This window comes from Papaver somniferum, chromosome 9, assembly GCF_003573695.1.
Source record: "Papaver somniferum cultivar HN1 chromosome 9, ASM357369v1, whole genome shotgun sequence".
NCBI lineage: Eukaryota > Viridiplantae > Streptophyta > Magnoliopsida > Ranunculales > Papaveraceae > Papaver > Papaver somniferum.
In genome coordinates this window covers 49650524-49675227 of record NC_039366.1, presented here as the reverse complement: position 1 = coordinate 49675227, position 24704 = coordinate 49650524, and the positions used below count along the sequence as shown (strand labels likewise).

Genomic DNA, 24704 nt, shown 5'->3' with positions numbered 1-24704 from the left:
ACGCTAACTGAGTCCTTTATATGTTTAGCTTTACTTTTCTTATTTCGGCTCATTCTTATAGGTTGGATCGTACCAAACACATATTATTATATCTTTTCGTGTTTGCCTGCTCTGATACCGATTGAAAAGACGAGGGTACCCAAATACACCACAATCTTTTTGTTTCAACCTATAAGTCCTCTTCCGAATGTGATTGTCTATGGATAGAGTCGAGACAATACGACAATTCGTTTCACACTTCATGTGATCGTTTACAGATACGATATCGAGACAATACAATAACAAGGTCACTTGTGTGATTGACTATGGATACAAGATCGAGATGATAAGACAACAAAGTGTGTACTTGATAATAGGTTCGTTAATAGCCGAAACTTTGTAGGATCACTATCAAGTATTACAGAGTTAACGTACTTGTGTATTTTACGTAATTATAATAACAATTATAATGCGGAAAACAAAGTAAAAGAAACTGGAAATGCAGAAAAAACCTGGGACCTAGTCCATTTTTGAATACTCTCTGAATTAAGCCGTTATACAAAATCTAATACCAACTTCGTATAATTGAGACCAAGCAAACTACTCCTAACTACTTAATTCCCTCAGTATCCCTGCGCCTTCGACTTCCAGAGTCACGCACGTGAATAACAAGTCCTTTGGATCGTATTCCAAACAACAAAGGAATAATATGTTTGATAACCACTCTAATCAATCTTGCTACAAGATAAGATGAGTTGTTGACAAAGGATTTTATGTTTAATCTAATAAGCTCCTTTGTCTGGTTAGATCAATCTATCCAATAACTACCGAAATAGTCAAATCTAGATTCGCACTCAATCAATATAGATCTCAAAGAGAAATATAGAGAATGCTGATCTTGCGCAACTAATCAATCATCAAAGATAAACCGATTCTAGTTGGATCACAACCGACCAAGATTTGTGCATTAAATCTACAAGATACGAAAGCGAATAAGAATTCTTCTTCATCTTCAAATTTTCTATTGCCTTCAAATACCTGCACAACACCACTTGAATCTCTTGTGATCAATCACGCACAAAATGGAGTCTTTTAACAATGGATTATCATAAGATGTCTTTAGATCTAACAACAGTTCTAAAGATCTTGTCGATACTTTGATTTAGTCTGAGTGAATCTTATATCAGAAGAGAAGATTCTCAAGAATAAACAAACTAGGTGAAATCAAAGTTTCAACAACCGTTAGTCAATCAAATCAAATCTAAAACTAATAACACTGCAATTATCTAGTTTCCCACCAACAGTACTCGTAGAGCTTCTTGATTCCACAGAAGTCTTTAAACGAGCGTTCGTAAGAGATTTCACCTAATTAGGATACTTTCCTCTCCGATTAGACGGCTCCACGAGAAAAAAAAAGAAATGAAGTTTGCCTGGCTCTTAGGATCGTTAGATAGAAATGCAAACTTACATATTTATAGACCAAGGCTGTTTGGACACCAAGGAATTTCCAAAATCGAAAATATACTTAAGATATGCAATGAATGACCAAATTAGGTTTTCCTAATTCCGATATATGTTTGCCCAGTATTTTCAAAATCTCTCATAGAAAATATCCAATTAGTAAATACACATTACTAATTTTTATTCTCTAGAGCTATGTGTTAATTGCTGGTAATTAAAGCATATACCAAAAACCTTAATTAAAAGATTCTTAATTTATTTTGGCACAAAATCACTTGGAGTACCAAGGAATATCTTTGAACAATAAATGATAAGAGTTACTGCTCGTGTTCAAAGTATGTTGACATCTTTACACTGCAAATCCTTATTCCATATCTACATGGATTTGCATATTAGAATCGGTTCTACCACACTTCCAAACAAGTTTATAATTAGTTATACCAGACTTCCAAGACTACAATGTGATCGGTCATACCAAGTCACAATGGTTAGTTGTGATCGGTCCTACCAAGTTACATACATGGGTTTAGATCAGTTATAACATGGTATCTACTTGTTATCGGTCACACCAGTCACTAGGATCGGTTCCATCTACACATGGTATATACTTGTGATCGGTCATATACCAAGTCACAATGGTTAGTTGTGATCGGTCCTACCAAGTTACATACATGGGTTTAGATCAGTTATAACATGGTATCTACTTGTTATCGGTCACACCAGTCACTAGGATCGGTTCCATCTACACATGGTATATACTTGTGATCGGTCATACCAGTCACTAGGATCGGACATACCAATTACAAGGATCGATCACACAACTCTTATGATCATTCACACCAATTACCAGAATCGGTCACACCAATTACAAGGATCGATCATACCATCTCATGGTGATTACTTAAGATCGGTTACACCAATTACCAGAACCGATCAAACCAAATCATAAGTCTAGGTATTGTGATCGATTATACCAAGATACATAATCTGAGTTAAGATCGGTTCTACCAACTCACACATATTGGTCATCCAAAGAATATACAATGAATAGCCGGACCAATAAACCTATTAATTTCCCTTTCGATTCATGAAATAAGTTCATAAATGTACTTCCTTTAAACAATTGTAAAACATTATTTCCTAGGATGAAATCTTCACCATTAACCCATACACATAATCATACAACTATATACAAGATTATGTCGATGTCATATCTACGAAGTTCAAAAGATAAGCGTTATACTTCGTAATATAATTCCTTAATACTATGACCATACTATTATGACCATGTCTGTCCACTAGAGTATTATATACAATATGTACACTATATACAACTTCGCATGTTATGTTACAATATAGCACGACTTGAAAGATAAGTTATGAATGAAACAAGTTCAAGTCAATATCACTAACCTCAAGTGGAAGGATGATGCCGTCGTTGTAGTTTGTTACTTCTTCTCATTCTTCAGGTCTTCAGAGTAATACTTGTATTGCTCAACATTCCTAGACTTTCTAGTCTAACCTAAACGAAGTTGACTCTAGTATTTAATCAAGCGACTCTAGATGAGTTTTGATACTAAAATATGACAACCAAACTTGACATACCAACGCTTGGTGAGTTCAACCGAGCTATGCTCTAACACTTAATATCTTGGGGTTCCCCTTATATAGTACTCATAATATCTAGGGTTTAGAATCCTTCCGGGACTAAGTTTTACAAGTTTTGGAAGTCCAAATTCGCAACCTTTATGTACGTCTATGGTCGGTTTTCCCCACTGTAAGTTCCTATGAGTGTACCTATGGTTGGGAAACCGAACTGTAAGCTTCCCTGAGTTTTTTTTTCCTTCCTTCACTGTTTTGGCCATAATTTCTTCATCCGACGTCCGATTAAGCTCATTTTTTTGCGTCACCTTCGTAAGGTCGTCCTCTAAAAGATGGTATCTTCAAATCATTCATATTTATTCCTGTGAATTTACGGTTTGGTTTCGAGATGCTTTCCAAACCGTAAGTGACCCTGGATTTGTATACGACTTGATTTCCTCGCCGTAACTCTGAGTTGACACTTCTCACGAACCTGGTTCATCGACGTTTGGGTTGAGACGATTTCCTAATCGTAACTCTGACAGAATTTGTGTTATCTTCCCAGTTTTATAGTTGGGTTTGTAGCATTTCCCAAACTTAGATGCTTCTGGATTTTCACTGCAAAAGAATCTTATGTAGCTCCAATTCTAGTTTCGTATGTCAGAATGAATCCTTTTCTATTTTGAGCTATTTCAACCCCGAATCCGATGACTTTGGACGATTCACCTAAAGAGACAAATAAAATAGAAAACAAGAGTAATACAAGGATAATATGCAAGAAATCTAACTAAAACAAGTATGGAATTGACACTCAAAACATGTGAATTATGTACCTATCAGGCTTATCTAGTCCATTCGAAATAAAACTCGTTTTGGTCAGGTGGTTACTCATATACACCAAGTTGTTGCGAAGTTAAAATTTTTAATAATTGAAACAGGAAGAATGGGTAAAGGGCATATGTACAATCAGTTGCCAGAGTTATGTATGCTTAGATTTTTTAGGATCGATGACAAAGTAGTTAAGGCATCTAAAATTATTGTGGTAAGTTAGTTCCCACCTCTATTTGGTTGGATTAAGATTAATGCAGATGGTTGCTCTTTAGGCATTCCAGGGCTTGCTGGCTGCGGAGTTGTTTTTCAAAACCACAACAGTTTAATGGTGGGATGTTTGGCGCAATCGATTGGCCTAGATAATTCTGTATATGGGAAATTTTGAGGGGCTATATATGCTTTTACAATTGCTCACCCTAGGAGAATGAATCGCATCCGGTTTGAATGTGATTCGATGCATGTTATTAGAACCCTTTTAGACCCTTCTCTGGTGCCTTGGAACCTGGATGTTCATTGGGATGATTGCTTGAGATATTTGTCTTCGATTATGTTCAGATACTTTCACATTTACAGGGAAGGCAATACAGTCGCATATTTGTCGGGTAAATGGGGAGCTTCTGCAGGTTCCCAATGGTGGGATGAGCTATCAACGTTTATTAGTTATGCTTTAGAGAGTGATAGATCAAGTCTATCTTTATATAGATTTCGAAATTTTGTGTAACATGTTTCTTTCCCTTTTTTAACTTTTGAATCCCCTCTCTTAAGATATCTTGGCATAATCCCCTTCTTTATGTTTTATTTGCTTTCTATTAATAAAATCTCCTCGTGAGCTTTCTTTTAAATAAAACAACCATATGATCTGTAAACTATCACGCAATATTGGAATTCGGTGTTGAAAAATATGTTGCAGTCTGGGAACTGAAAAACTTATTTCGCAAACTCTAGATGCTGGAGTTATTTAGGAACATACCCAAAAATGCACAGTTCATGAACTAGAAAAATTAGTCCATAAATTCTTATGCACGTTAGAGTTCAGTAACATTCAGTTTTGTGCACAGTTCGCAAACTACCATTTTCAGTGCGCAAACTCTGGATCTTCTTTCGCAGACATAGTTTGTTGAACAATAAGATCTCAAATGCGATAAGCCATGTGATCATCCCATCCTTGAGTTGCGATTCGGGATTAATCAAAAGTATAAGCTTGAACTCAAAACTTTTTCTTTTCCTACTCATCATATACTAAAGTCATACAACATTGTCTCAAAAGATAGAATGGTAAAAAAAAACGAGTAAAAAAAATAATTCATCTTCACGGGCGTTTGTTGATGAAGTTCTCGCCAATGCCTTAATGATCTTCGGTCTTCAATCTTCAAGGGGACGGAAAGATTAGATACAATTATACACAAATAAAGGTTTGACAAATGTGGCCCAATGAATCCAGCCCCTGAATCTAAAAATGGACAGATGAAAATAGTTGATGGGCTCCCCCTAACCCAGCGCTCTACCTATCCTCTGCACCATTGAGATTGTGCCACAACACGCCCCATAATTAGAACCATTTTTTAGGGACCATGGGTTTTTTTGGGGGACCATGGTCTTATTAGGCCAACCTCCCTATACTTATAAGAGGTGTCCTAAAGTTAGGTAAGTACACATTTACCCTTTACTTTAATTTAAATTAAACTAACCTAATAACTATATATCTAATCATATATATCTAATCTAAATGAATCTATTAACCAAAATCAAAATCAAAATCAAAAACAAAAATAGGGGGAATTGAAATTTTTTAGTTTTGAAAAAAAAAAATTATCCTCTTCTTCTTCTCTCTTTGCTTGACGTTCCTCGTCGATTGCAAAATGAGTATTAACCATCAAAATGAGTTGAAAATGGAAGTTGCAGTGAGAAGTTCGGCAAGGAATTATGTGAAAAACTTTGTCGAACTAACCGAACCAATGAAAATGATGAACATGAAGAACAGTTTGGCTATTTCGCAAAAAAAATTCCCAACCGAACCTTAGTTCGGTTATGTCGCAAAAAACATTTCCCAACCGAACCCTAATATTTCGGTTAGTAGCAAAAAACATTTCTCAACTGAACCCTAATAGTTCGGTTAGTTGCAAAAACATTTCCCAAACGAACGAACCCTAATATTTCGGTTAGTAGCAAAAAACATTTCTCAACTGAATCCTAATAGTTCGGTTAGTTGCAAAAACATTTCCCAACCGAACCTTAGTTCGGTTAGTAGCTAAAAACATTTCCCAACCGAACTTTAGTTCGGTTACGTCGCAGAAAATGTTTCTTAACCGAACTTTAAGTTCGGTTTGATCCTTAAAAGTTTTAAATTTTTTTTATAACCGAACTATTTAATGGTCACACCAAATATAGAGTTCGGTTTGATCGCAGGGAAAAATTTCAATTTTTGTAACCGAACTTCTTACTGGTAACTAATCATTACTAATCATACTAATTACTAATCATTAAGTTCGTTTTTGGTCATAAATTTGGGTAACCGAACTTAATCGCAAAAAAAATTAAAATTTCTCGCAAAGAAAATTTTCAATTTTTTTGTAATAGAACTTCTTAATGGTAACTAATCATTACTAATCATACTAATCACTAATCATTAACTAATAACTAATTAATCATTAAACTAACACATTTAATTAAGGAGAATAAATTTGGTATTAAGAAAAACATTTAGATAAAGGGTGACTTAGGATTACTTATAATGTCTTGCCTAAAATAGAATCATGTTCCCCACAAAAAAACCATGGTTCCAAAAAATGGTTCCATAATTATCCCGTCTCTCGCCTCCGGTTAGGACGGTTGTGCACAACAGCAGAGCTGCGGAAGGATCTGACGGATGTCATGTTCAATTCCAATCGAATATCAGATACACAATGTCTTAACGAAATGGAAATGATTCTTTCCTCGAATTCGACTAACGTGAAACAAAGTAACAGAATTTCATTCATGCAAGAGTCTTTCGGCTGACACTTTCCGGAAAAATGCAGGTAAGTTTTTCAATTTTATCGCAAACCCTAGAACTGAATCCCGAATACTAAATTATGATCTTTGGTGTTTCACTTTAGTTTTCACGTTATATAGCTTAGAGGTTTATTTTTATTGTTTTAATGATCGATTTTGTGGAAGAAATGGATGAATTACTAGATGGATTAGGTTGTAGACTAAGGGTATCAGGCATGGTATCAGATTCCATAATGATGGGAATAGTAAATTCAGCAATGGAACAAGCATTTCAAAAAGCTTGTTCTAAAGAAGGTAATATTGAAAGATTAAATGAAAAATCCAGGTTTTGTGTATTAGCAGTAGTGCAATTAGAATTGTGCATTAAAATATTTCAGGAAGATACAGATATTTATGTAGTAGTTGATAATAGTTTGGAACGTGAGAAATTGGTATTAGAACTAGGAGAAATAAAGGATCGGATTCAAAGACGACTTGAAGAAACTGAATTCGCTATTTCGGAGAAAGATAGAGAGTTGAATGAGGCATTACAAGCTTTGGATAGGAAAGATAGGGAGGTATGGTCTTTAAGAAATAACTTAAATGAACTTGGCAAAGTGAAGAGTGAGGGAGTTCAAGAATTTGTTCGTAGTAACAGGGTTGTTGTGGATGATAAAAGTATAGATGGTGATTTTTGTGAGTTGAAGAATTCTGTTGATCAGCAGTTTTTGAATATTAAACAAAAACTTGAGGATGAAAGGATTAATATCACCTCGAGTATGAGGAAAATTGAGACGGTAAATGTTGAATCCGATTCTCGATTAGTTGAAGACGAAGAAAATTCTGCAGATGGTGCGAAAAAATGTGAGCTATATGAAAAGGGTTCTGAAATTGAGATTTCAAATCGTTCGTTGAAGCCAGAACTGAATGCGGGGTTTTGTAGAATGGGATCTGACATTGATGTCTTGAAAGGCACCCTAGATGTTGCATTTGGAATGATGGATAATGTCATTTCTTTGTCAGAGGTGAAACCATTGGAGCAAAAGTGGAGGTGGACTATTGAGATGGACACAATTGCTGTTGTAATTAACGGATATTTGAGGGATACACAAGATCATTTTGGAGGAGAAGTGAGAGGTGGACAATATTGCGGTTCTCTAGTGTTGAAAGAAAATTGGCCTGAATTTTTAAATGATGTTATAACTTTGAGACAGGAACTAGAGAATTTGATGGATCAAGTGAAAAATTCTAAACGTCGTGAATCAATTTCCCCTCCATCCCAGAAGGATGTTGGAGAAAAGCTGTTTCCTTTCAAGCGTCGTGAGTCCATATCTCCTCCATCTTCAAAAGATGTTGGAGACAAGTTCTTCCCTCACACAGTGAATATAAAAAGGCGGTCTGTTTCGGATGCTTCTGTACTAGACAAGTTTGGGAATTTGGTGGATGAAGCGAAAATATTCCAGCGCCGTGAATCAGTATCCCCTTCAAAGGACGTCGGATACACCGAGTTTTTTCAGAAAACAAACCAATCAAGAGCAAAGCCTTCTGCTGAAGCTTCTGCTGTTGTAGACAGGTACGGGAAGCCACCAAACACTACTCCTTTGAAGATTAAAACACAAGAACAAGAACCTCAGGAGGAACAATTTAAAGAAGATTCATCAGGGCAAGGAAGTAGTCTTGTTGCTGAAATGATAAGAAATCATGAAACAATTATACGACAGAAAAATGCAGAGTCAAATTGGCTGAAGGTGGAAATACTAAGAGAAAAGGGAAGCTCGGCAAAGAAAGATACGGAACCTGATACCTTGAAACAAAGGATACAACACATTATTGTGAAATTGGATAATATTATCGAGGTGAGTGATAAGGTGGATCGAGGTAATGATGCTAATGGTGGATGTGCTCTAACTTCAATGGCGAAAAATAAACTAGCAAATCAAGAGCAGGAATTTTCAAATTTGGAAAGTATGATACGGACTGAAATTTCCAGTATTATCTTAAAAGGTTTGGTGAAAGATTACGTGGCTGAATTTTATGAATATGGTATAGAATGCCTAATAAGTGAGTATGTAAGCAAAGTTTATCTCAGTGAAATGATAACAGAACGGAATGAAGATTCGAAGAGGTATTATCTTGAAAGAGATATCAAGGAAGACATATGTCAACTCGTATTGAGTTCGCATTTGCAAAGTACTATTCTTGAAAAGAAGGAAAATGACTTGGTAAATGTATCAACCTTGCCTGGTGAGTGAGTTGCTTCAATATGTGGAAGAGCTGATTGGGAAAGATGTCTATACTGTGCTTTTAAGGGAAACTGTCAAGGAATGGAACGAGGGCCTAGAAAGTTATAACATAGGAAGGCATATTGAGGAAGAATTATATAATATTGTCTTTAGAGAGTGGATTAAAGATATGCACGGCTTCACTGGCGTACAGTGCCAGACAGACAGGACTGTGAATAATTTTCTTGAAAGCTCAACAACTCCAAACAAGTCGTTTCAAAATTTGGATGGCGTAATAAGGGAGGAAGTATGCACAGCTATTCTTCGGGAAACATTTAAGGAATGGAAGGATGCACTTAAGAGATACAATACTGAAAGTTGGATAAGTGAAGATGTGAGTCAAATTGTTTACCACGATACGATGAAAGACTGCATTCACAGTTTCTCCTCTACAGCATGTTGCAAAAGCGGGAGTCAAGATAATGTCATGGAAGATATCTACGTAAACAGACTCTCAAGTTTAGAAGGCAAAATCAAGGAAGATGCAGTTTTGCTAAAGAATGTGGATATGATATTGAAGGATCTCGAATGTTACAAATACGAGAGCCTTGTTGAAGAGGAGGTATACCAGATTGTCATGAATGAGGTTGTCAAAGATTTGAAAGATGTAATCAAGTTCACATTAAACGAATGTCAAGAAGCCAAAGATCAAGTAAAAGTGTTGAATTTTAATAAATTGTTTTAAAGTTTAGAGGGCCTAGTGAGGGAAGACGTGTGCAAAGTTGTTTTGAGGGAAATGATTAAGGAGTGGAATAAGGAAATAAGAATTCACAACTTGGAAAGGTATGTATTCTTTCATGAACTCTTAAATGTTATTTTTGGCATGCATACCCTTGCGACCTTGCGCTAGTTTTCCTAGTTTTGCCGTACAGTTTTTGGTGTGACATTTTTTGATCCTATTAGTTAGATGGCAACAATATCCTGATTCTTTCTGTATCCTTTTTAAGGTTAAGAGAAATGAAACATCACTTTAAACCAGATGTTGAACTTGTAAGCTCATTAAAGAAAAGGGAATCGCTTTACAGGAAAGCTTTCCTGAGGAGGTGCTATGATCTTCAGAAAGCCGAGACTGAGGTTGTGGAAACTCTCAACTGTGTATATTTTCTTAGTCCCAAAACTTTTGTCATTTTTTTAACTGTTTTATTCAATGCGTTTTTGCTATATGGTCGAAATCCAGGTGGATTTGCTGGGTGATGAAGTGGATGCTCTTTTAAGTCTTCTCGAGAAGATATATCGATCATTGGAACAAATGTTACCAGTTTCGCAACACGATTTTAAGGCAAGCTAAATTCCTTTTGTCACAAGTTTTTTCTCATGTTTTCCTTCTTCTTTTTGTCATAATTTTATTTAGCAAGTATATTCCGTAGACATACAGTATTTGAATACAATTCACTTCGTGTTGGGCTCTTATTGGTTTTGTTCTTTTACAGATTATGGAGATAATTAATGCAATAAGGAAAGAATTGTATGGACCAGCTGCTTGTACATCCTAGATGTAATAGTAACAGGTATCCGGTCTTAAATACACATAAGATACAATCATCATCAGCTTCTAGCGAAATAGCTAATGTTATCCTTGTAGGAAATTTACGAATGTAGGAGCTATTAAAAACCGGTTAGAACGCTGGAGTTTTTTAGTTGAAACATTATGTAATTATGTTATGCTGGGCTTATAAGTTGGCTTTATGTGTACAGCCAAATTGAAAACAGGTTTTTAGAGTAGTACAGTATCAGATTTCATATTCATTTCACCCCATAGTATGTTTTCCCAGGGAGGAACTGGTAAAAGCTTGGAGTTTGTACAGAATATCGTTGAATAACTGTAGCAGTATTTCTATGACTCATGAGTACAGACTTACAGTATCATTTTCGTATATATATATATATATACTCTGGCAGTATATATGGACTTTTTTGGGACCCTAAGACCCACAAATGGAAAAAGATCTTGCAAAGTTTGAGAACTGTCTTTATTTATGTGCTGTGCAGCTATGGAGAGGGACAACAAACAGTAGAGTAAAACCACATGGGTAGAGTAGAGAGAGATGCCTTGGGAAGTGAGGGGTATGAGGGTGTGTTAGAGGGACATAGAGAGAGAGAGAGAGAGAGAAATTTGCTGGCTTAACTGTGGTTGGTCCGTGTGGGTAATAAGTTTAGGCGTGTTTACTGGTGGGTGTAAGCATCCATCATGTGATTGAACCTCATCTCTTCATAACAATTACCAGACTACTATCTACTACGACTAGGCTACCATCACCACCAGCTATATTGGAGACAGCCAAACAAACTTCTCTCTCACACTCATGTGCGTGAAATTCTCGGGACCAACAAGTTTTCAACAGTTCACCATCAAGTGAAAATTTTGTAATTTTTAGACTACAAGTATAATAATGTAATAATATCATGAAATATGTGTATTGTATCATCCTTTTGAAGTGAGTAAAGTTTGTTCCTTCTTTTTCATTTTCATTTGATTTGCTAACCTTAAAAGTGTATGCAGGCATGAACCAACCTTTGACAGTCTAATTTGTTTATTCTGTATTATTTGGAAAAGGGTCTGCAATGTGTGCTCTTAATGCTTTTTAAAATTAATAAACACGCTCAACAAGCAACATCTAACTAGAAACATTCTTTCTAGTGGTCACTAAAGAAAGACATGATGTTTGCAGTGTTTTCACTGCAAGACTGGATTTTCTGGAGAGCCCATAAATCCTTTCGAGGCTTTCACTTTTCTGACGGATAGGTGTTAATTTGTCTGTTAGAAAATCTTTTGCTCAGATTTCCAACTTCATACTTTTTGCAAAAATGTTGAACAAAACCATGGGCATTCTGAACGAGGTTTCAGTTTAGAGTTAAAGTTCAATGAAGTGTCGATCACTTTTGTTGGTGGGTTCCTCTTCATTCCAGTTGGATTATTATGTTTGTTTTTTCATTGAACATTTTAAGCCAGGGGATCTTTTCTGTTTTTCTTCTTAAAATGGAATTCTTGGAGTCTGGTGTTTGGGAGAAACCCCGAAGTTCCATCTCTCATCCTTGGGCTGTCAAAAAATTTTTTTAAAAATTCTTCCCGGCTTCTTGTCACCATTGGGATTATTTTCCATTTCATGATCCTGAAAAATCAATGTGGTGTCCTTCTCTAGTTTCAAAACATATTGCTGAAAGTCTTCTGTTTAATTTCCTAGAACTTGGCTTACTCTTCACCCAAGATTCTCAAATGAAAAATTAGGCTGTTCTTTTTCTAAATTCTGCTTCCATCTTATTTAGTTCTTATTCAATCATTCCCAAAGGTTTGAGATGCTTACATTTCATCTTCATCTGTAAGATCATTTCCCTCACCATCTGTATTCCTTTGGCAAGGTTATTTTGTAGGTTCAAGCCATTTAAGGAGCCATTGTAAGAAGTGGCTATAATCTTATAATTGGTGCAGTGACTAAAGAATGTTAAAAGGGAAGGTTAATCCGTGGTGGTTTGGTTCACTGGATTAAAATTTGTTGAAAATGCGCTGCTTGTGGTGTTCACAGCTACCATTTCTTCTAATAATTCCGCTTTTAGGAGCGAGTTGGTCGAACCAGATAGTATATGGTATGTTGTTCATCTTCCAATCTGTTCTCGTTTTTGTACAAACACTTCTTTTTTTGATAAAGAAAAGATTTCACTTTGTGGGATGAAAATAGAAGTTAGGAAAACCTATATTAACTGCATTACTGAATCATTACGAAGAACTAATTAGTGTATTTCAACGATGAGGAGCAGAAACTAACAACTTCCTTCTTCAATGGCTTCTTTAGCTGAAGCATTAATTGTTCTCGAAAGTGCCGCCGGGAACTGTCAACAGAAATGTGGTTGGGTAGGGAGATACCCTTTCGTTAGGTCACGTTCGGGTCCTCGCTCTGCTCATAAACTGAAAGATCCTGATAGTTCTCCTTTGTAAGATACTCTTGTAGTCTCTCCAGTTTATTTTGTTCTGTGATTATCTACTTCAAGCATTCCTCTTTTTTCTAGTCCTGCAAATATCTTTTATAATCCTTGATTTACAATTATTAGTTCTACATTATGTCTAGCAACAAAATTAGAATTCAAATAAGTTTTACTAGTTGAAACTATGAGTGTTAAGATATTTGACATCAAAGTTAACACAGATGAGCGGACATAGGTACAAACAAAAAAAATTTCTATGAACCGACACTGTTTCTGTTGTTTTACAGATTGCCAAAGAATGTATCATCTTGTACTGCGACTTCATCTCCAGCTCAGAATTTGACAGCAGTAAGTTCTTCTGGCAAAGCATATAAATCGAGAAAAACAAAGATTGCCGAATCAGTTGGTGGGGACCTGGGCATACCTACCTTGACACCTTCAAAAACTGCTTATTATGAAAAATCAAGAAAACCAAAGATAGTTGTTGTAGTTGGTGCTTGCTTAGGTGCAACTTTGCTCGTGGTTATCACTTTAGTACTTGTGTATCTTTGTTTGATGCGCATCAAAAGAATCGCTAGAAGAACATCTGAGTCAGAATCTTCTGCACCATCTCTTACCGGTAAATCAAGCTTATTAGAATATATCGGAAATGCGTCTTCTTTTCTACCAAGTGTGTTGTTGCCAATTCTCAACATTGTTCTAATCACCATTTCTTTCTTTTTCGTAGTTGACTGGACTAGAGAAAGTGGGTCCCCTCATGCTGTCAATGTACCTCCGTACGAGGCAAATGTGATGAAGTTAACAATAGCAGAACTGGAGAATTCTACATCTAGTTTCAGTGAAAGTCATGTTATAGGTGAAGGTGGATTTGGCTTAGCATACAAAGGCTTGCTTCAAGACGGGTCTATTGTGGCTATCAAGAGACGCATACATGACCCCACTCAGACTTTTGTTCATGAGGTAAAACTTTTTCTGGACGGATGTAGTTTTTAGTATTTATGACGTTTAAAGGTAACCTCTAACCTTTTGAAATTTGGTTCTGTGCATTGTTCAAATTTGTCTATGGTATCAGTATAAAGTGAAATCCTTTTTCCTAAACTTTGATTTTTCATTTTTCATTATTTAGGTAAAGCTCCTAGGTTATTGTCGAATAAGAACTCACAAATAAGTTTACTTTGTTGATGATTCAGGTCGAGAATATAGGTCGTATCCACCATAAGCATCTTGTAAGGCTTATAGGTTATTCTCAAGAAAACCATCAACAGTTGCTTGTCTATGAGTTTCTCCCCAATTGCAATGTTGGGAATCATATATATGGTGCTCTCTCTCTCTCTCCCTCTCCCTCTGTCTTTCTATGTGTACTTTCTTCTCTCGAGCTCACTCTCAACGTATACACTGCTTTTGCAGACAGTGAAGGTCTTCCCATAGGAAAGTTAGACATCCGACAACGATTGTCCATTGGTGTTGGTGCAGCTAAAGGTAAGACCAACACTTCTTCCATAAACTGTTATTGGTCCATGACTTCCATATTTCAGGGATATCAATGATTTTCCAGTGGCGTTTTTTGTTTCCTTTAATAGATGGTAGCTGAAACATGACACTTATATCTTCTTTATGTCACACAATTGGAATCAGGACTGGAGTATCTACATAGCTTAGTGCCCCCGTTCTTGCACATGCACTTCAGAACACGCAACGTTCTTGTTGATGATCACTTTTCTGTCAAGGTTTCTGATTTTGGGTTGTCCAAATTAGTTGTTGATTCTAATCGTGCTGGATCCTCATCAGCTATTGACTGCTTTCTTGATCCAGAGTATGTAATTTCGAGATTTTCTTTGTACATCAAAAATGCTCTATTACAAAAACTATCTGAAGATGTGGAACGGCAAACCAGTTTAATCTAACTGAACATCTTGTGGAACCTTTCTGCTTCAGGCTGAGATTGTCAAATGATTTTTTCGCAAAAAGTGACGTGTACAGTTTTGGAGTCTTTTTACTTGAGCTAACTAGTGGACGAGAAGCACTTGACAGGAATCAGTCAGAACCATCCCAGAATTTAGTAAGACAGGTATACTGGTTTTGTCCCTACAATCTAGTAAACCATTATGAACAAGATCCCGGATAACTGACATCCATGCCTTCATTTTCTTTCTTTTTGTTGTCAAGGCCAAGGCGATGAGAAGTATAGATGACTTCGTTGATGTAAAGTTGAGGGGAAAATCAGCAGCTGCTGCAGTGCAGCGGATCATAATATTGGCATTAATGTGTGTAGATACAGGTAGTAGAAGACCAACCATGAAGATGGTGTTGAGGGAACTGGAACTGATCCAAGAAAGCGAAAGTGGCGATGTTGGTGAGGGACTTAGTGTTGTAACTCTTGGAAGTGAGCTATTTAAATAGAAAACTTAGACCTCGAAACTCATAATAGTTAACGTTAACCGTCATTCTTATATTGGATTAGAATGTGATTGCTTCAGCAATAGGGCGCAAATTGGTTTCTTAAGCTATTTGTACAAAAACAATGAACTCTAAATGTACGATATTTCACATCTTTCCATTATGTTTCCATTGTGAATACGGATAACTTTCTTAAGTGCTTGGTGAAAACTAAAGAACACACTGGTTATCAAATGACCAGACATGAGATAAGATCGTATCATAGACCCATTTTGCTTTTACAACGGGTGTTCAGAATTTCATTTCTAAAGATCATATCCATGAAAATAGACCCATATCCATTTTGATATATCCGACGCCCATTTTACTCATTTTGATGAGTTACCGTTAAAGTCGCACGCACGTGCTAATACAAACAACACAAGACAGTTTCGGTTAGGAATATTGTTAAGATGAGAAAAAAACTCACTCCTCGAGAACTTCCATCTCTATTGTCAATCTTTTGAAATCGCCATCGGCATGGCGAATCGATCTCTTTACCTTCTCTCTATTACTTTTCTTTTGCTGATTAATAACTTCTGTTCTGCTAATGCAATATCAAACATATACGATGACACAGAATTCGATGACAACGAAGAAGTTGAGGGTTATAATGGAGATCAAGAAGAGAATCCTTACCCAATTGTGGGTGAAAAAGATGTAATTATATTAAAACACAAGAATTTCAGTAAAACCGTGAAGCAAAATCGGTATGTAATGGTGCTTTTTTACGAACCCTGGTCCAAAGAATACGAGGCATTATTACCAGAATATGCATCCGCTGCGATGGAATTGAAAGGAGAAGCATTGCTTGCTAAGGTGGATGCGACGGAGGTATATGCACTGACCAAGAAATATGAATTGGAAGAATATCCATCGGTCTTATTTTTTATTGATGGAGTTGTTCAGAAACGCTATCTTGGGAAGAAGACCAAGTAATGTCATCATCTCTTATTACATTTCATATTTCTTACTACAATTTTTGCTTCATTTAGGGTACATTTTAAGTAGCAGTCATGTTTAGGGCTGGGCTTGTTGTGAAAATTTGCATGCATATTGAATGTTTGATTCTTTGGTTATGTAGAAGTGTGAGTGTGAATAACTCGTTCGCTGAGTTGAAATTGAGTTCTTTAGTTTGACTCAGTCGCGGCGTATTTTGATAATAATGAAAATTTATTGCGCAGAGATGCTATTGTGGCTTGGGTTAAGAAGAAATCTGGACCTGGGATTTACAACGTAACTGCAATTGAGGATGCTGAACGGATATTGAATACAGATGACAAACTCGTTCTGGGTTTCCTTGATTCATTGGTGGTATGTTGTTGCTACTTCTGTAAACTCTCAACTGAGGATTTCTGTTTCAGTTAGCGTTTAGTGTGTGGAGATTTATTTTGATAATGACGCACTTATTAGTATGTCCGTAGTCGAAAGGAAGGTAGACACCTTGCATTCTGCTCATTTGTGGATAGAAGAAATTACATATGACTTCATATGTCCTGCCGCTCTGATATCGAATATGTATTTTCAAGCCAAACCAAGCTATTTGTATTAGCAAGAACGATTAAATAACTAGCACACTATGATCATTGATATTTATCTATATGTGTGTACACCTTTTCCATTACAAGTGTTACTAATGTGTAATCAGGCTCAAATAGCAAGGGACAGTACTGAATTACTAGAGCTACTTCTTCGTTATTAGCTATATAGTTTACTTATATTTGACATCCTACAGGGTCCTAACTGTGACATTCTTGCTGCTGTCTCAAGACAAGAAGATTATATCAACTTCTACCAAACTTCTAGTCCTGAAGTTGCAAAAATCTTCCACATTGACCCTGATGTTAAGCGTCCTGCTTTGGTCATGCTGAAGAAGGAGGCGGAGAAACAAGTCCACTTCAGTTAGTGGATCTCCTGATGGCCTTTACTACTGCTCAAGTGTAAGGGAGTTGAGTAATTAGTGACCGTTGTCTGATATTCAAATTTATTTTCCTTGTACAGATGGTAAATTCACGAAGCTTGCAATAGCAAAGTTTGTGTCGGCCAACAAGCTTCCTCTAGTGACGCAGTTCTCTAAAGAAAATGCTCAGTTGATTTTCGAGAATCCGGTTAAGAATCAGGTAATGAGCTTCTATTTCTATCGATGCTCAATTTTGTCAATGATTAAACGGAAGAAAAATGAGATTTCAATATTTTTCACCAAGTATTTGGTTTGTTGGATGAGTTTTAGCCCGTTTTTGGTTTTGCTGTGTAAATGTTTCAGATTTTTCTTTTTGCCACTTCTAGCGATTCAGTGAAGTTCATTCCGGAATTTGAAGCGGCAGCAAGATTCTTCAAGGGAAAGGTGACAATTTTTATTTTATTTTAAAATAGTACACTGATTGGAATGGCAAGTGACAGATGCTTTTCATTTCTAGAGTTCATCAGATGAACAATTTGCCAGAAGTTTAAAATAACAGTTCTGAGTTACAGCAAAATGTTACTCTTGAGGCGACCTTTTGTGCTGATCCGAATGTATTTCTTTATTGCAGATCATCTTTATCTATGTGGAATTAGACGGCGAAGATGTTGGAGTGGCACTTTCAGCATTCTTCGGTGTTAATGGGCGTGGTCTTATGGTAGAATATTCTCTACATCTCTTTCCAAATCGATTTGCTTTCATCTTTTGTGGGATTGTTCAAAACAATCAACATCTTAATTTATTTAGGCAATGGTTGAGACAATTTGCATTAGGTTATTGCATATACTGGAACTGAAGATGCGAAGAAGTACATGTTTGTTGGCGAAGTGACTCTTGGCAATATTAAGGTTGGATTCCTTTCTTCTTTATTCCATTCTGTATTGATTCTATCCATATAAGCTCTCAAACAGTACAGCTGAATAAAGTAAATTGGTGTGAGTTAGCCGCTATCTTCTTGGATGTTCACTTATATATTCATTTTGTCCTCTCTCAGAAATTTGGGAAGGATTTTTTGGAAGGCAAACTTCCGCCATTCTACAAGTCTGATCCAGTACCAGAGATTGTAAGTTTTTTACTCTTGTTTGTGGTTGATTTATCGGTGAAGTGTCCTCTTCAATTTTCTTACATACATGAGTTCACACAGAATGATAGGGATGTGAAAATAGTGGTGGGTAAAAACTTTGATGAGATTGTGTTGGACGAGTCGAAGGATGTTCTCCTTGAGGTAATATTTTGGCATACTCTGGATTCTGGATGCATTGGATTCTTGAACCCTTTTCTTCTTACCGGATGGAGCTTAGTTACTACCTGGTGTCATTTCATCTCATTGCTTTGGATTTCTCCTCATAATATTTGCTTCTAATCCAGATTCATGCACCATGGTGTGAACATTGCCAAAAGCTTGAGCCTACCTACAACGAGCTAGCCAAGCAATTGCGTGGGATTAATTCTATTGTCATTGCCAAGATGGATGGAAGCACCAATGAGCATCCTAGAGTCAAGGTCTGGGCGCTAGAGTTTCTTTTATCATGACAAGTCTGTTGTTCCAAAACGAACTCTTGATTGACCACTAACTGCCTAGCTTATAAATTTGTTGTAGGTTGAAGCGTTCCCCACATTTTTCTTCTTTCGTGCAGGAAATAAGAACTCAAACCCTGTAAGTGAAACTCAGACCTCAGCCTCAGTGCTAATTGTTTTTTCTACTTAGTAAAGCAGTTGTAGTATCATACCGTACATTCCATTTTGAAGCTCATTTTAGAGTAAAAAACATAACACTGGCCTTCTAATATTATGGAACAGATTACCATAGATGGCAGTGGAAGTATAGATGAAATCACTAAATATCTCAAGGAACATGCATCAATTCCATTAAAGACACGGCAGAAACCAAGTTCTTCTTCTCCAGTAGATGCCGATATTTCCAAGAGAAAAAAGAACAGCGACGACGACAACAACAACAACACCGTCAAGGATGAACTGTAATGTTAAATTCCCTCCATTCCATTAGGATAATTTAGTTGCTTTTGCCAGTAACCCATCAATGTAGTACTGTTTAGACACTTGGAGAAAAAAATCCTAGTCCTAGTCCTAGAACCCCAACTCCTATTCTGGTTCTCTTTTTAATCCGATTTATAATCTCACCCACTTTTACGGTGAGTGAACAACACCTCGTATGCTAGATTTTTTAACCTTACGATTTCTTATCAAAGCCTTGATTTGAATGGCTGATATTACTTCAATTGTCGGTATAAGAATCTGACTTCGTTATTTCCCCCTTTGCTTCGATACTAGGGTTTCTTCATATTTTAATACAAAACTAATCAATCAAATCCTCATCTTCCGCTTCTTCTTCTGAGTAAATTGGTTATTCTAATTTAGCACTCCAACTAGTAGTTAATTACTCTCTCACTCGTTCTCATTGACTAGTAGCGATTTTCACTCTCACGCGTCATTTTGCAATCTGATTGCTTGTTTTGCTTTGATTTACTTAGTATTTTTCCCACCTCACCGCTTTTCAATAATCAATTTCACTTCCATCAAAAAGAAAAAAATCGGAATAGTCAATTTCACTTAAAATACTAAATAAAGTTTACTCCTTTCTCACTGGAAAGCTATTCCTTAGCTTTATATATTTGTTTTTGTTTACAAAAGCTCTAGATCTGTATTTTTTTCTCTACATTTGCTCCGGGATTTATCAGAGCAACTTCCAACCAAACTCAATCTTCTACATTCAAGTTTTCTTCAATCGTCTCTGTGGCTATGGCAAGACTATGTAAAATCATCTTCTGTTTGATGTCAGTTCTATTCCTAGTAGATTCAGTTATCTGCGCAGATGCAGATCCACCAAGTAATGATGCTCCTCCACCTGAATCTGCAGCTGATTCTGCTCCTCCATCTCCACCTACTGATCTTACTGGAGCTCCCGTTTCTCCACCTAAACATAATGAACCTAATAGTCCTCCGGCTCCTCCACCGTCTACTAATGCTCCAGGTCCATCTTCGCCAAAACATTCCCCTGCTCCATCACCATCTGCACCAGCTGCATCTGATAATCCCAAATCGCCTACGCCTGCTCAATCACCATCGGATGATGGTGCCGCCGACAATAAGAAATCACCTGCTCCATCACCGGATGCAGATATTAAACACGTGAGTACAGATACAGCAGGAATGGAAGAAGAATCAAAAGGTTCATCTTCTTCAGGTGGAATGAGTGGTGTAAAGAAGCTTGGGATTAGTGTGGGAGTGATTTTATTTGTTGGATGTATTGCTGCAGGAGTTATTGTGTACAAGAAAAGGCAAGATAATATAGCGCGATCTAGGTATGCTTATGCAGCTGGTGGAACTTTTCTTTAAATCTTTTGAGAGATGAATTTTATTTTTTGGTTAGGGTTTGATAATTTTGTGGAGAAGGGTTGTTAGTATGATGATCTGATTTGTTCAAATTCTTATTAATTTTTTTTTGGTTATAAACATTTGTAAGCATTGATTCAATCTTTCTCTCTTCCCCGCATTACTCTAATTCTTCTTCATTGTTTATCTCGTTTGTCAATTTCATTAAAGTCTTAAGAATTTCTACAACACTTCTTAATCTCTATGCGAGTAATATTGAAGGATTCATTACTAAATTGCAGCTGGTGATGTTTAGAATATTGTTGTTTAGTTTGCAATTTCACATTCAATTCTAGACAAGAAGCATATTCAACAGAATATAGTCAATTCAAGAATAGTAATGTAGAACAGTGGTTCTGAATGTAGAAACCCTCAGGCCTCAACTACTATTCAAAAGGGAATGTGAACAGAAATACTTATGTTTTTCAAGTGTGCTCTTTTGAAAACCGGTTCAACCTGTCCTCTTTTCTGTCTTCGGCAATGTTGTGATTGGTTTATTGGAAATGCTCGGTTGGTAGAGTGCAAGGCTCTTAACCTTGTGTCGTTAACCCGACCCACGGTGGATGGTCTCTTGCTTAGAAATGCTGCTTTCAGTCATGTTCTTTTCCCCCAAGTTTTTCATGCCTAGAAATGTTGTCCGATCCCAATGTACGTTACTAGCTTTTGGCATATGCAGTGCAACAGTAGTCAGTACACAGTAGTCAGCACAAAGTTAGGCAGTGTCGGTGTGGAAACTTTGGATTAATAGTTTACAAAGTTAGACAATGTCTGTTGAGAATCTTGAGATCCATATTTTAGTCTGTTTTTAGTTGTTTCCAAAAGCAGTCAACTCCGTTCGTTTAATGCTTAAGAGCGTCCACAATGGACGACTAAACCCAAATATAGTGTCCAGTTGATAGGCGTAGTGGGACGGACAATCGATCAAAATTTGATCAAAGACTAAAATCCAGACCAAATTTGGTCTGCGACCAAGACCAAACCCAAATATAGTCGGGCGTTTATATAGTCCACGCCCCATAACCAGGCGGACGTATAGTCCACGTCCCACCCCAGGCGGACGTATAGTACACGCCCCACACCAGGCGAAAGTATAATGCACGCCCGTCTTTTTTCTTTTTAATCTTTTGTATGGGGCGGGCTTAATACCTCCGCCCCACTCTTTACAAACTTCAAATGCATGGGGCGGGCATAATACCTCCGCCCCACTTTTTTTCTTTTTTTTTTTTTATTTTTTTTTTCTACACCGGGCGAACGTATACTCCCCGCCCCATACCAGGCGTTGGTATATTCTACGCCCCACACTAAGCGTTGGTATAATGTCCGTCTGACCAAATTTAGTTTTTCCATCGTAGGGTCACACACCAGATTAAACCCAAAATTTGGTCTTTTTTTTCCTCGTTGGTCTTTGGTTATACTCGCACCACTGCAGTTGCTCTAAGAGAGAAGAAAAGAGAGAAATACTAGACAATTTTCACAATCACAAAATGGGTCAGTTAACCCAATAACTATAGTTACTGGGTGAAAAAGACATTTAAAATTTGATATTGTTTAAATGGACGAGAATGTAAAACAACCAGGATGTAAATAGTTTCATCCTATTCATTTTCAAATACTTTTTCTTATTTTTAATTTACATCAGGATGCATCCAGATTCCAGTTTCACCCTGAATCCAGATTCGTTCTAGTTATTTTTTTGGTGTCCATTCACCCATACTAATTTTTACTCGTCCATTAGAACCATGTTTTAAAAATATTTAGGCAATTGACCCAATTTCCCTTTCACAATACCGGTGAGATTGGGGTATACCTAATAAAACAAAATAAGGTTATTTAGAAGTAAATTCCAAAGCCCCTTAGCCACATATTTTCATTAGTGGCTGAATTGCCCTTTTTTAATTAGCACTAATAAACCTTGTTTAGTTAAATTAATTGAGTTAGATTAATTAGCATGATTAGAAATGTATGAAACCATGATTTGGTAGAGTGAAATTATGGATTGTGTAGGAAGATTTTTGAGAAGATTTTTTTTTTATTTTAATTCTTTTTGGTGAACGGAAAAGAAACCACACTAGTCAAACACTACTAAAATGGGATTTCATGGTGGTTTAATGGTTTCAACTTACTCAAAATTACAAAAAAAAATCACTTTCAGAACTGAAAGTATGAAAAATCGGCAAGTTCGGCAAATATCGACCATACCGACCATCATAGGTCGGCGTCTTTGTGAAATAATAACAGTGTCGACCAAATGAGTTTCCACCATCAAAAAAAGTGTTATATATGGTTCATTAGGCGGCAGGGTATACATTTCTTAACCAGCCGGCGAAACATGTGGTCGGTTGGGTATATATTTCTTAGCCTGCCGGCGAAAACATGGTCGGCAAGGTCGTAATTACCACAAATGACGACTTATGAATGGTCGTGTAGGTCTTTATTGTCCGAATATGCCAACCAAATCCCCAACATCATACAGGAAAAACCATCTCTAAAATTGATTAGCCGGCATGGTAGAAACTTCAAAAGCCAACGACTAATAAAAAGCCGACAATGTAGTTAGTTGAATACCGTCCCGACCCTGTAAATGTTACATCCAGGTATGTAAGGTCGGTACGATATTCAACCTAGGAAGACAACGACCAAAGACACATATGAAAAGCCGGCAAGGTAGACAAATATTTACCGTGCCGGCCAAATACATGCAGCTTTAGAATTGTGAATTTTTTGACCTAATTAGACATGCAAACAAGTAAATGAAATACTGGGTTGATGGTAGGCTTGGAAAGATGTGTAAATAAGATGAATAAATGGATGCATACAGTGATACCGGAAGTGCACGGTGTTGTTGCAGTGAGTGCACAAGTACGGGTCGAATCCACAGAGACTAGGTGTGTGTGATTGAAGCTTTCCTACTTTCCTAAGCTAAGAGTATCCTAAGCACTAAACTAAGTGGCAGTGATAGTGACAGTGGCAGTTAAACAAAGGCAGTGAGCCTAAGACAGAGAAGCTAAGCAGTAAATGCACTAGGGGATTTGAATTCACCTTATGGCCTAGCTAGGCAGCATCAATCTAGTTTATGCTCTTGTCCCTAATGGAGCTAGGTGAAGGTTCAAGCCTGCCTATGTTCCAGGGCATACATAGATAGATATTTAATTAACTAAGCTCACTAGCATCACCCCTAGCATTGAGTGTCTTCTTACAGCACACTCAATCACAGGTGATGTTTGATCCCTAAGCTTCATAACTTCCCTACTTTAGTTAAATGTGGATGGTTAAGTCCCTAAATTCTCTAGTTCACCCCTAGCATTGAGTGTCTTCTTACAGCACACTCAATCACAGGTGACTTCAATCACCAAGAACACTAACATCCTAATTCAGTTAAACCTACAAGAGTGTTCACTAAGATTTTGCTACCCAACAAGGTCTTCAGGCTTCATCTAAGCCCTAGCAAGAGTAATTAGAACATATTGACAGTAATTATAAACATGATAAACATAAAGAGTAATTGAAATTGAAACTTGGAATTAAAACAGAAGATTACAAAACCTAACAGTGGAGAGCACTGGCTAATCCAGGCCTCCAAATGGTGCTCTGGCTAATCCAGGCATGGTTATAACACACACCCACACCTTCTATTTATACCAGAATTCAAAATTAGGGTTTACAATGTTTTCCCCCAAATTCTCAAAATTAGGGTTAGATATTTTACCTAATTTGATGTGACAAATCACTCAAAACGGTCGACCCATTTCTTCTCTGCCTCTTCTGGTCCTTTTATGCCTTCAATTGACGCCTCTGCTGCTCTAATTGTTCCCTAGTTCGAGTTATTTTACTCACCCCAAAACCTAGGGTTTCAGTGGTTGTGAGATAGGGAAAATAACTAGGCTAGAGAGATA

General features: G+C 36.9%; 4 protein-coding genes across 5 annotated transcripts; all 4 read left to right on the top strand.

Moving 5' to 3' along the window:
- The first annotated feature begins 6682 nt into the window (after positions 1–6682).
- On the top strand, positions 6683–10980 carry LOC113311925. The gene is made up of 6 exons (XM_026560709.1): positions 6683–9070; positions 9132–9756; positions 9799–9887; positions 10052–10178; positions 10282–10383; positions 10535–10980. Exons 1-6 carry the CDS (start codon positions 6990–6992, stop codon positions 10595–10597), a joined length of 3087 nt encoding a protein of 1028 aa, XP_026416494.1. The 5' UTR covers positions 6683–6989; the 3' UTR covers positions 10598–10980.
- An 826-nt stretch (positions 10981–11806) lies between these two features.
- Positions 11807–15543, top strand: LOC113314303 (probable serine/threonine-protein kinase PBL28). 2 transcript variants are annotated; one of them, XM_026563096.1, is made up of 10 exons: positions 11807–11990; positions 12462–12686; positions 12893–13031; positions 13310–13641; positions 13750–13982; positions 14213–14339; positions 14430–14501; positions 14658–14835; positions 14958–15090; positions 15189–15543. In XM_026563096.1, the coding sequence occupies exons 2-10, from the start codon at positions 12602–12604 to the stop codon at positions 15420–15422; spliced, it is 1533 nt and encodes a 510-aa protein (XP_026418881.1). In that variant the 5' UTR covers positions 11807–11990; positions 12462–12601; the 3' UTR covers positions 15423–15543. The 2 variants fall into 2 exon arrangements, with proteins under 2 accessions (XP_026418881.1, XP_026418880.1); XM_026563095.1 differs by lacking the exon at positions 11807–11990 and having other exon boundaries at positions 12030–12686.
- A 340-nt stretch (positions 15544–15883) lies between these two features.
- On the top strand, positions 15884–19423 carry LOC113312615 (protein disulfide isomerase-like 1-3). Its single transcript, XM_026561354.1, has 12 exons — positions 15884–16393; positions 16643–16772; positions 17194–17359; positions 17460–17578; positions 17722–17802; positions 17990–18076; positions 18192–18266; positions 18413–18481; positions 18563–18643; positions 18787–18921; positions 19019–19075; positions 19219–19423. Exons 1-12 carry the CDS (start codon positions 15939–15941, stop codon positions 19399–19401), a joined length of 1638 nt encoding a protein of 545 aa, XP_026417139.1. The 5' UTR covers positions 15884–15938; the 3' UTR covers positions 19402–19423.
- A 667-nt stretch (positions 19424–20090) lies between these two features.
- LOC113312616 (proline-rich receptor-like protein kinase PERK12) lies at positions 20091–21000 on the top strand. The gene has a single exon (XM_026561355.1). It carries the CDS (start codon positions 20179–20181, stop codon positions 20773–20775), a length of 597 nt encoding a protein of 198 aa, XP_026417140.1. The 5' UTR covers positions 20091–20178; the 3' UTR covers positions 20776–21000.
- Positions 21001–24704: the final 3704 nt, after the last annotated feature.